Raw genomic sequence first — 13,084 nt, 5'->3', positions numbered from 1 at the left:
TCAAAATGAAAAGGAATGTCAGTTTGTTTTATCTTTTAAGCAGATTAATTTATGTGTAGGCATTCACTCTTTTTTTTTTTTTTTTTAGGTTCAATTTATATCCAGAAAATTTGGTTAAAATCCTCAAGCAGACGCGTTATTACGGGGATAGATGTAACCGGGACAGTAACATAAAGTAACAAATTATCAGCATATAGGGCTAGTTTCTACTCATTTCCTTCACGGAGTATGCCCTAAAATACAGGAAGTGCAAAAAGTAAGGGAAAGAGAGGACATCCCTGGCGAGTACCGCGCGACAAGGTAAAATATTTGGATTTAACATTGTTGGTATATATAGAACCTCGAGGTTCGACATATAATAAGCGAATCCAAGAGGTTGATCGATCCTCACAGCTAAACTCCCTCAACAATGTAAAAAGATATTCCCATTCTATCCTATCAAATGCCTTTTCAGCACCTAAGGAAATGACCACCACTGGGGAGCTACTACTTTGCTTCGAATATATAATATTGAAAAGAGTACGAATGTTTGAAAAGGAATGTCGCCTTTTTATTAATCCAGTTTGCTCCTCTGAGATAATTCTAGGGAGAATCCTCTCCAAACGAGAGGCCAGAAGTTTGGCTAGAATCTTAACATCTGCCTTGAGAAGGCTAATAGGACTATATGAATTACATGACGTTGGTTCCTTTCCTTTTTTGAGCACCAGAGAGTATATGCTTGTCTCGATGTTGACAGTGAGTGGGCTAATTTAACATTACATTTCTTATCAAATTCGGAAGCGCCTGGCGATTTCTTCGATTGCAATGAATTCATCGATTTAATGGGGTGTGTCTCCGTTTCAAATATTTACCTCAATACAATATTTATTTATTAGGGTTTTTTTTACTTTGTCATTTATTGTGTATGCACATACATTATATAAAAAGTACTGGGACGAACCCTTTTCCAGCCATATGTGCTTTTTCTCCAAACTGTTACTACAAAGTTACATGGACATGGATAGCATGTCTTTGGATGTGATGGCATCACATTTTCCACAAGCACACTCTAAAATCTAGTGGAACAACATCTCAGAAGAGTGGAGATTATTATAACAGCAAACAGCAACTAAAAGTGCAATTCAATGTTCAAAAAGCAGATACAAATCTTCAGGTCAGGTGTCCACAAACTTTTGTCCACATAGTGTAATTTCTTTTTAAATTTCTCTTTTTTTTGTTAACTTTAACACTTATGTATCAGCATTAGAGCTTCATGTAGTAAGTTCTCCAAAGATTGTATTTCCAATTGTACCACAGTTTCTGAAGTGGTTTGCAATTTTTAATAATCTATTTAGTATGATTTGTGAATGTATTATAATTGTAAGCGGATATGTGAAGACATCTAGATATAATTTTGAACTGGCGCTAGACATATAAATACTTCAGAGGATTCCTGCAAACTCTCAAAAACCAATAATCAATGAAATAAACATCATTGGCTATGGCTTGATCCTTTTACTTTCCAATAATTGAGGGAGGTATGTTCAACAGTAATGAAATAATAGATAAACCTGGACAAAGTTTTAATAAATCGCTGTTTTAGGAAAATTCACTCCTGTTTGCTAAAATAAGTGTAACATTTTATTAAAGTGTTGAATGAAACCTATTGAAAGTTTCTAGTAAAAAGACTGTTTATCGGATACTTCAATAGGAACTTCTTTGCGCCTGATTGTTTATGTAATTATCTAATTAGCCAATCAATGCAGTACAATGCATAAAATCATGCAGGTGCAGATCAAGAGCTTCAGTTCATGTTTACCTCATATATCAGCATGGTGGCAAAAAATTGAGCTTAGCAACTTGGAAATTCAATTACTGCTGACTTACTAGGCTTTTCATGTGGACTAAAGTGTTTACATGTGTTTTGGAGCAGCAGTTCTGCTTTCAAAATGTCTTCTTGATACAAAAAGATGTGGAGAATGTTCAGATTGAGGTGACAGTCACTGTAATAACACCCTTTAAAATCTAGGGTGAGCAGAAAAACATCTCTGAATGAAAAATATACTGAAGCTTGAGGTAAATAGTCTACAACAGCAGTAGACCTCTACACCTGTCATCCAAGACTATGAAGCTGATGCTACTATAAAGGCTTGCAGTAGAAGATTCGTTTTTTTCCTTGTCATGATTTGGTAATTGTATAAATAAGTGTAACACTAACCCTACTAGCCTCACTGGGCAGTGTGTGTATACAGTTGTTTTTCAATTATAATTTTTTTGTGTGTGTGTTAAAGGGGTGTGGGATTGTATACTGTCGCACAAGAGAGAGTTGTGAGGATGTCGCACACAGACTGACTAAGCTGGGGATTATGGCTAAGCCCTACCATGCAGGTAATTCGTTACAGTTTAAAGAAAAGTTTGCTTTTAAAACAGGCTGTAAACTACACACTGCTTGTAGCAATGTAACTGAACACTTATCGGTTAGTTAGCTGTGTTTTAATCATTAGCTAGATAAAGCTCTTGGCCAAAATCTAGTATTCACCGAAGAGTCACCGAAGAGTCACTGTACAATTACTAAAGAGTTATTAAACAGAGGAGTTACTGAAGAGTTACTACACTGAAGCGACGAGTTGCTACACAAAAGAGTTACTGAATTTATCCAAAAGATTAGTTACTGAAAAGTTATAAACAATGTAATGAATAGCTACTAAAGTGCATTAAAGGATACTTTATATAGAGTTAAAAAAGTAAATAACTCATTAACTCATAACTCTGGTAAAGCAGTCCCTCCCAAAGCAAAGCGCAAACATATGAATATAAACCCATTCACTTAATTCAAATAATTTTTATTTACTCCAAAACAGCACATTTATATATTAATAGTATAAACGACAGTCACTTGACACAACATAGTTATTAGTCATTATTTCATGCTGACCACATTGTTTAACAGTTTAAATAAACTGTTTAATAAATTATAATGAAATTCTTAGTAATTTTTTGCACATCTCTAGTTATGTAACAGTCCGGACTTTGATTAAAGACTAATACATCAACGTTTTACTGTCGATTCTTTTGAAGTAATAGTGTTAGTAATAAGAGTAATGATGTACTGTATTTCTTATTATTATCTCATGTAAAAGATTTGAACTGATAACGGTATATAGTGGTATAATTTATAGTTTAGGAATGCACCACTTCTTTTTTATCTTAGGTTCCTCTAAAATGTGCTGTTTTTTATTGTTTGAATGTGGTGTGAGCAGGCCTGAAGACAAGTGATCGCACTGAATCTCAGACTGACTGGATGGAAGGGAAGGTACCCGTCATTGTAGCCACTATCAGCTTTGGGATGGGTGTTGACAAAGCCAATGTGAGGTCAGTGATGCTTTGTTTTTATCAGAAACAGATAATCTGATGTACAGTGTAGCAGCAAGCGTGCTACACTTTAAATTCGTGTTTATATACGTGTGTCTGTGTGAGCATGCTTATAGCTATAATGTGATTTATCTTTGTATCTTTCAGGTTTGTAGCTCACTGGAACTTGGCTAAGTCCTTGGCCAGCTATTATCAGGAATCGGGACGAGCCGGGCGTGACGGCCTGCCCTCCTCTTGCCGTATATACTACTCTCCCAAAGACAGGGACCAACTCCGCTTTCTCATCTGTAAAGAGATCAATCGCAAAAAGGCACGTAAAAGTGAAAACATTACAGCGTGAACATTAGGCTATCTATTAGATTACATGGTGAAAGGGTTTATTTGTAATGCTCTTTTACCTGATCAGTTTCCCAGTTATTTCAGCAATGAATTCAGTGCATGTCTGATGTTAAATGAAATTTAAGCTCCTGGTTGATGCCTCTGTGAAAGCTCTCACTCTCGTGCAATAAATTGACGAGACACACCTCCTGGTGAAGCCAGAGGTCTGAGAGAACACATTTGGCCTTCTCTGTGAGTGGGAGGGATAAAGTTGTACTGTTCTCTGTGTACCAGGTTCACTACTGTTCCAAGAGTAACACTACATTTATATTTACAGTTATGGCATTTGGCAGACTTTATTATCCAGAGCAGCTTTCAAGTGTCGGCGACTAAATTCATTCAGATGCTGGTTCATTAGGACACAGATTAAGAATACAGTCCACCAGTCTAAAAACTGACAGAAAGAGAGAAAATAGATAGAAAAGCGGTAGTTCTTTGGACTTCCTTTGAAGAAGACTTTGAAGCGTTTGGACATTTTGAGGAAGTTCGCTCCACCGCATAAGTGCCAGATCAGAGAAGAGTTTTGAAGCATGTCTTCCTTCTACCCTAAGAGATGGTGGGCAAAGATTATGGATCAGAGGGAATGTGGGAGAGGAGTAGAGGGGTGCTGGTAGGAGTAGAGCTGTGAGGTAGAGGGCTGCAAATCTGTTTTTGGTTTTGTACAGCGTGTAAGCATCAAGGTTTTAAATCTAAACTGGGGCAGCTACAGGCAGCCATCGAATGGAATGTAGCAATGGGGTGGTGTGCGAGACCTTGGGAAAGTTGAAAACAAGTCTTGCAGCTGCATTTGTATCAGTTCTGAGGTCAGATATATGTCAGAAGCAAACCTGCGAGGTAGTAAGTTGCATAGTCCAGTTTTGATCTGATGAGAGGCTGAACAAGGCATTGTTCAGTCTGTGAATGAGTGTATTTGGTGTAAGTGCTTGCTTCTGCTGTATCAAAGGAAAGAAGTGTTGATTCAGTTCAATGTTAGACATTTTTGGAAAGTAGATTTGTAAATGTTCCGAATATAAATTAAATGAACACGCGATAGGAGACTGTAGAACAAAAAAAAACCTCCCTGAGACAACTCGAAGAAACCTTCTCAACTCAAAAAACAACGGACAGTGCAATTATAAATAATTGTAATAAATCATTACAAATAATTGACCTTCTGTAACTATTTAAACAAAAGTATAATTGTGGTTTAAGGAAGTTTAGTATGAGCCTTATTATAGTTTAAAACTTATCTATTCTTCAAATGAATTGTTCCCTAATTACATTCCTGTCATGTAATGAGACTTGACAAAACCTAAATTGGGAAAAATCAGGGGAAAATTAATGGAAACATTGGTTATGAAGGTATATTCAATGAGAATTCAAATATATATTGTGTTTCTCTGTGCCACAGGCAGGCTTAGTGTCTCTTGGATTTCTCTGGCCTATCCTAGTGCTTTGAATGTATTTAAGAACTAAATCTGTCTGACTAATCCCATGTGCTCTCACATCTCGCGTCTAAATCTTTTCGTGTATTTAAGACTTAGTGTTCTTAGTTTTTTTGAAAGTTCATTATGGTCAGGATCTTTATATTATTTTGTATTAGCTTTTAGCTAATAGCGGAGCTGTTGGTTGTTCCGTACTCACGATTAAACCTCAAGGGCATTTGCCGTCTTAGACTGAGGAACAGCCGACCAAAATGAATGGATATGACTGTATTGCATCCAGTTCATTCCTGTCATTATGCATGTGGCCTTCATTGTCAATGAAGCTTATGAAAGTTAAAACTGCCCACTCACATTTTATTTAGTTGAATCATGTGGTCTCTAAATCCTGATGATCTCTTCCAGAATAGATTTCAAAATCATACATACACTTTATGGCCTAAAGTTTGCAAACACCACTGGCACTGATTGTTGGATAAAAGATGTGTTATAGTAAAAGGGAAATCCTAATGCTACACCATATAAAGTCTAGACAATTGTGAGATTCCAACTTTGTGGCAACAGTTCAATGAAAGCTTACTTACGGGCACGATGATCATTGCTGTCCACAAACTTTTGACCATAGTGCGTGTATTGTTTTTGCGTATATTTCAGCCATATCTTTAAACCACCGACTGGTAAAGCGAATAACATTTATTATCAAGGGGTGGGAAATATTACGCAGCAGGGGAAGAGTCAGTTCTCGATGGATTTGAAGCTGGAAAAGTATTTACTTTTTAGCTATTTAGGCTATAGTAGCTCTTCTGTGGGATCGGAAAAAAACAGATTGGCCCCACTGATGCACATCAATGTGCCCTGTTGCCGGTTCACCAGTTTTAGTGGGTATTAACTATTGCACAATAGGAACATTTTACCAGACCTGTTCTAGCCCTTAAAAATTTCGCCTTGTCAAATTAAATCTGGCCCCATTTTTCCTGCTTTCAGCACATGAACTGACCTTTCACTTGCTGCCTAGTATATCTTTTCCATGTCTATAAAAGACACACACACACACACACACACACACAGTAGTACACATAAGTAGTAGTATATATCCTGTTTATGTCTAAACCAAGGCTTGTGTATGGGAGTGTAGAGACTGGTACTGTATTTATTTTCTCTGTGTTGAATGTAAGTTAATCAAATCCATATGGTCCTCCACATGCTCATTTTCAGACTCTGTGTTCTTTTATAGCAAAACACAGTTTCTACCAAAAATGGAAACTAACAGGCTTTTTCATGTCTGTCATTTTAATGCCTGATAAGCTTGAAAATAAAGTTTCCAAATATTTCTTTATAATTTAGACTTTAGTTTGGATGTCCCTTTTGCTATTGTGTGTTTTAAAAAATGTTTCATTAGAGCCCCCCCCTTTTTTTTCCACAGGAGAAACGAGGTTCAGAGAAAGAACAGGACAAAGCACCTCTGCAGGACTTTGAGGCCATGGTTGCTTTCTGTGAACAAGAAGGGTAAGATTTCATATAATACACACACTTTGGCAGTTAACAGAGTTGGATTTATTGAAGGTCTTTTAGGTTTTAGATAGATTGATAAAAGAACATGTTTTTATTATAAATTGTTTAAATAGTGCTTTAAGGTGCTACGTGTTTGTGTTTTTTAATCATTATGAAGAAGGAATATTTAACAATATCGGTTGTATTTTGAGAAATAGGAAATGTAGTATGATTTAATAATTGTCATAAAGTTTATATGTAAATGTTTAGAGATCGTTTGATGTTCGGAAAATGGATAAGTTGTAAAAACTAGGAGCTTGGTATTCTGTTATAACTGTATTCTGGTAACTGTAGCTGATACCTTGGTATACCAGTCCAAATAATAAAAAATAGGTTTTTTTATATGAATAAATACAGAATTGCATCAGCTCAGCTGTAATTTTCCCTCATCTGCAAGTTTCTTTTATTTACATTTGCCCATTTGGTTGATGCTTTTATTTAAAGTGACAACTGACACAAGATCCAACTGAGCTGGGTTTAAAACTCACAACCTCATAATCTACAGCCCATAGCCATCAGCTCTAAACTGCAACTTCCTGTTCCGGTTGGCTTGCATAGCTTTAACATGCCTTTTTTGATCCATTCCTCTCATATTTACCTAATAGGTAATAGTACAGATTACATTGAGATTATTCACTGGCATCACAACTTCGTAAAAGAGTAAAAAGCCGCATTCGCAGTCTCTGTATACTGTTCCTGTAGTTAACACCAGCAGGTTGAGTGAAATATTTTCACTCCTCTGACATGTTTTCCTCTTGACTTTGGTACTGTGTCATTGAGGCAGGTGTGATGAGGCTTAGTGCAAAAACTAATTCCCCCAAAGATTTTAAAGTGATTTCTGTTTGTCCCTTCTTTTCTCTGTCGCTGATGCATTGTCTGGTATCTCTCATGGTCGACTGAAATGTAGAGACAATAGATAGAAAAGCTGTATTTCAGAGGACAGAGTCCCTGTTTCTTTTGCCTTGTCCACAGCTACAGCAGCACTGCACACAAGCAAACACCACCAAGCTCAGGAATGTCACTGAAAGAAAGCAACATCACTTTATTAGACATTTAACTTAGACTTTTATTTATTTTTATTTTTATTTTTTTTCAGGAAGTGAGGAGCTTAAACTTTTCTTTGGGTCTTTGAGGTCAAATCTATCACCACAGTGTATTTGATTTCATACACACTTGGACAACCCGTGCCCAGCACTTAGGGTGAGAAATGACAAGACACACACAGTGCCTGTAATTTCTCACCTAAAGTGTTATGGCAGAAACGGTGAGAAAACATTACTGTGCCATGCCTCTGGCAGTTTCAAAAAAAATTATTTTTTCCCCCCAGGCTGTCAGATTGGCACATCTCAGTCTGTAATGTTCTTAAAAAAAATTTAATACAAATAAAAAAGGAGACTTTCAAAATCTACCAAAGGCACTAAATTGTATGTATTTATTTATTTTCCTCTTGACAGCAGTTCTGTTTTGATTGTGCATTGTTTGTCGTTTTATCTACATCTGTTAGTGATCATCATATGTGTGTGGGAGAAAACCTCCCAGACTGTCACCATAGCAGAAATCTGGAACCCATCAGTTTAAGCTTATAGCTTAAATATAATTATATTTAATATATTTGGTAGAAACTGCACTTACAAATGAAGAGGAGGAGGATGAGGAAGCCTCCTAGCTCGATGGAGCTTGCTTCAGGGAGAGCCTTTAGCTTGGTCCAGATGTTTTGAAGGATATCAAGTGCTTCCTGTTGAGCATCCATTCTTTCTGCTCCTCGCAGCTGTCAGTAACAAGTAGACCGTATTCGGATCAGTGAGCTGGCTCCGTTCCTAATCTGGATGGACTCCTGCCAAGAGTTTACAGCCAGTGTCATTTATAGTCTAACATGACCCCAGTGGATATTCAGGCTTAACTTAGATCTCTCTCTCTCACTGCATACCACAACTAAGTGTGTTCTTTACTCCAAACGATCAGCTTTAGTTACAAAATATACTTTTGCAGCGCATCTGTGCACGGTCATCAGACTGAGCCCACTTCCTACGTATGTGGCTTTTCCGTGTGACTGCAGACGTGTGGTACTTCAGCCAAATAGATGAGAACCCGATAGTTAAAACAATGTTGACCTATCATCTTGCGTTCTTTTTTTGGGACTTGGGACACGGTGGTGGTTGGGTGTGTTCTGCAAGGGTGTATATCACAGGGCGGGGTTACCACAGTGTGGAGAAATAAGAGTCTATATTGGGAAACGTCTTTAATTTAAAAGATCACAAGGAATCTAGTTGCTGCTTATGAACCAGGATGTAGGTGCTCAGGACCTTAATCTGACTCCATAATCAAAAGTGTCTATACAACTGTTTGGATAGACTGGATGCCATCGTGGTTCAACCTTAAATGTTGGGATAAAGGGATAAGAGCTGTGTTTGTACTGGTTCAACAACATGAATCCATAGTATGAAGAGGCTTAGTACTTAACTCTGTAAATGTAGTTGAAAGTAATTTAGTAAACAAGTATACAAATATACTAGGGAAGTATGTAAGATAAGTTTAGTTTGTAAAAAAGTGTAGTTTGTTGTGTGACTGTTTGAATGTAATAGTATTTAAAAATGCAGGCTAGTGAGTAAACATGATGTATATAGGTCCATTTGAATGTAAACACTGTGTATAAAAGTTTTGCGTAGGTAAACCTTTACATATTGTTTAATAGTATAACCGTTTAGGTTGTAAGCAAGAAAAAAGAAAAAGACACGTAAAGGGTTTGTTGGAAACTACAAATAATATGTCACGGTTTAGTCAGTAATTATAAAACGTACAAGTTTTTATTCAGTGAGTAAAAATAATATGTAAAGGTTTAGTTTGTAATTTAATGTAATATGTAAAGCTTTAGTCAGTAGGTAAAAATAATTTGTAAAGCTCTAGTCAGTAAGTAAAAATTATATAAAGGTTTTATCAATAAGTAAAAAAAAACATATGTAAAGGTTTAGTCAGTAAGTAGAAATAATATGTAAAGGTTTAGTTTGTGATTATATGTAATATGTAAAGGTTTAGTCAGTAAGTAAAAATTATTTGTAAAGTTTTAGTTTGTAATTTAATGTAATATGTAAAGGTTTAGTCAGTAAATAAAAATAATTTGTAAAGGTTTAGTCAGTAAGTAAAAATAATTTGTATAGGTTTAGTCAGTAAGTAAAAATAATTTGTATAGGTTTAGTCAGTAAGTAAAAATAATTTGTAAAGGTTTAGTCAGTAAGTAAAAATTATATAAAGGTTTTAAAAGTAAAAATTAAAAAATTTCCAGTGAAATGTTTATGTATAAAATAAAATTTTAAGAAAATGTAGTATATAAAGCATAACAAGTAACTACTTATGCACATAGGTTCCATTTGTCCATTAATAGAGGTGTGGTTGTGAACATGTTCCTGTCAACTAATTCGGCCACATTGTTTTGGTGTTTCTGTTCCCACACCCTTGGTGGTTTAAAGGTTTGTTTTCTTCCCTGTTTGAACAGCGATTCATAGCCAGTGGACTTTAGAAGGCAATGCAGCAACACAGTTGAACAAGACTAGCTGTTGGAATAGTGTAGTGGCTTCCCTGCTCATTCCTGTTCTGAAAAGCATGCAGCAGGTGTTTGCATGTTGTCAGGCTTGTAAAAGGAATGTAGTGGTGTTTTCTGTTTAAACAGTCTTCCAGCACATGCAGACTTTAAGCTTTCTAATATAAGAATTAGGCGTGACTGACTTTTTGCAGTTGCAGCTTTGAATTAACAAGCTCAACCAGTTTGTTTTAGCCAAGCAAGAGATCATCTCTTACCTGAGGGGGAAAGAATGTGCTGCCCTTTTTTCCCTTGCTCCAGTTCCAGCAGTTGATTTGGAAATTCCACAAGCAGTCCGGCCGACTGTTGAACTACTCCAGAGTTGTGTACTTAGTGCCTTTTGACTGCTGTCCAGTTTTTTGTTTTTTTTTTTGCTCCGCGTGTTGTCCTTGTTTCATTCCAAGTTTTTTTTTTTCTTCCTGGGTTTATTACCTTCACTTGTGAGCTAGTTCAATGCAGGCAGTTCTCCAAGTGCTGTTGCTGTTCTGTTGAATCACTACTTAACATGCATGCAAGAGATATTTTTTAGTCTGGTTTTTTCACCCCCTTCCATTGCCAGACTTCAGCTTTAGGTCTTCTTTACATTCTCTCCACAAGAGACTGCCCCCTCTCTCTCTCTCTATCTCTCTCTCTCTCTCTCTCTCGCTCGCTCGTTTGCTCGCTCGCTCTGTCTTTCTGTCTCTCTGTTTTGTCCTCCCTCTCTTTCTCTGTTTACCTCTCTCTCCCCCACACACCCCTTTTGTCTCAGCAGGACCGCCTACTTCTCCTCCCCTCCGATCACCCTGGAAACTCTCCCTTTTCCTTTTTTTTTTTTCCCCCTCTTGTCCTCAAATTCTGGCAGTGTAAGAGTGTGGGTTTTTTTGTTTGTTGCTTTCTTTACTGGGTTTGGGGTGTTCTGTATTACAGCAGGGGAAAATATGTGTTTGCTACATTGCTCCGCATTAAGGAATTGAATTTGGACAAAAGAAAGGCCTTGAATGTGTAAATGCACTGAAATGAAGGATTCCTGACATCTTGTCACACGTAGCACCTCGAATAAAATATATACAGATAAAGAATTTCTCCTCCATGTCACTCATTTTCAGCATGCCCTGCTTATTTAAGAGGCTCGGCGCTGAAATTATCTATTTCTCTTGCGCACCGTGTGGAAAATTCCATTGCAAAATCAGCAAGTGAACAAAACTATGACAGAAATGTGCGTAACTATTTAACTGGACTAGTTAATAGTGGCTCTGTTCTTTAAGATGTCGCTGTTTCGTAGAGACGTGGCGCACAGAAGCCCTTTTGTGAGATTGCAGCAAGGTTTACTGTACACATGCTGTTTTCATTGAGGGCCGAGTTCAAACCCCCAGTTCCTCAGCAAACTATCTCAGACACTGGTGTAACTTGAAACCTTCTGGTTGGGCTATGGAACGAAGGTTCTGTCAGAGTGTGTGTAGATGTGTATATAGCCTGTTAAAACCATTCACTACCATTTATTTATTGAGTTTTCCCTTTTCCTAATTGACTGTACAGATACATTTTATATTGTGCCAAAACCCACAGCATAAAAAAAAAGATATGACAAGAGCATTTTTTTTAATCATGTTTAAGGGGAGCAATAATATCAGTACAGTTTACAACCAGAAGCTCAGCTCAACACCTCCTGCTGCAGTCATGTGATTCAACAGTAATGACTTATTAGTACTTATGTATTTAATACCATCCTTTTACACATTGCTTGTCTAACATTCACACGGTTGGCATGTCCTCTGTTGATGCTACTCAGGTATGAGTAGTAGAAAGTACGTGTCAAAATTGGTGGAAACATTTCCCATAACATTGTCTCCCAGTTGCAAAAAATATCAATCATTCCATAGCTAGATGTCAGAACAACAACAAGAGTTTTGAGGCCTTCTTCTGGTGGAACCAGTCAATCAGTGCTAGAGTATCAGAGCTAGAGTGTGGTGCCATCATGGGTGAGGTAGGTCCTTTGAGGATGGTGGGTGCTGCCCTGCTTTTGTCAATGTTTTAAATCTGATTCAGGCAGCTACAGGAAGCCGCTCGAGGGAACACGGAGCACTGGATCAACAGGGCGGTGTGGGAGTACTTGGGAAGTTTAAAAACAAGCTATGCAGCTGCATCCTAGATCAGTTTCAATGGTCAAATGGCAGTGAGATCAGTAAGCTGTTCATGGAGATCACAAGATCTTACTTTGGGGACGAATCCCCTAGCATGATCAGTAGTTCAGTTTTGCTGGGATGATGTGATGTCTGTCAGACATCCTGAGATTTGGACAGAAAACAAGAATGTTTGAGGGAGGGGTGGAGAGGATGAGCTGAGTGTCTTCCATATTGCATTGGTATGAAGTTCCATCTGAGGATTTGGGCCTCATCAAGGGATCTAGAACAGAATAAAGTGCCTGGTGGAACACTAGTGGGATGTCTGTGTGAAACAAATTCTGAAAGCCTCTACGTCACATGATACAACTGACTCTCCAGGTAAGAAACGAACCATTGCAATGCAATGGATATTAAAATTTTAAGGATGGAAAATGAGGGACTTGGTTAGTGATAGAGATGCAGTTGCTTATATGAGGATTTTTTTTTTTTTTTTTTTTTGAAGGAAAAGAAGGAAGTGATACCGGTCTGTCTTTGTTGAGGTCTGATGGGTCAGAATGGGTTTCTTAGTGATGCAAAACTATTGCCATTATTGATAGTAGTGATGAAGGGAGGAGGTCTTCTTGAGCATTGAGAAAGGGACTGGATTTAATGGGCAGGCAGTAGGATATCAAGACAGGATGACTTGCAGAATCTCTTTTGTGTAGATT

At 37.4% G+C, this 13,084-nt stretch overlaps 1 protein-coding gene across 2 annotated transcripts in view; it reads left to right on the top strand.

The window, feature by feature from the left end:
- Positions 1-13,084, top strand: part of recql5 (RecQ helicase-like 5) — a 41,150-nt gene that overhangs the window by 6,676 nt on the left and 21,390 nt on the right. For both annotated transcript variants that reach the window (XM_046865938.1, XM_046865939.1), the window contains exons 4-7: positions 2,271-2,367; positions 3,240-3,351; positions 3,499-3,661; positions 6,574-6,656. In XM_046865938.1, the coding sequence (XP_046721894.1) occupies positions 2,271-2,367; positions 3,240-3,351; positions 3,499-3,661; positions 6,574-6,656 (455 nt within the window). The remainder of the gene's footprint in view (positions 1-2,270; positions 2,368-3,239; positions 3,352-3,498; positions 3,662-6,573; positions 6,657-13,084) is intronic.

The sequence above is a fragment of the Silurus meridionalis genome, chromosome 14, assembly GCF_014805685.1.
Source record: "Silurus meridionalis isolate SWU-2019-XX chromosome 14, ASM1480568v1, whole genome shotgun sequence".
In the NCBI taxonomy this organism is placed as follows: Eukaryota; Metazoa; Chordata; class Actinopteri; order Siluriformes; family Siluridae; genus Silurus; species Silurus meridionalis.
Note: the sequence above shows the minus strand (reverse complement) of the source record. Positions and strands in the feature narration are given on the sequence as shown.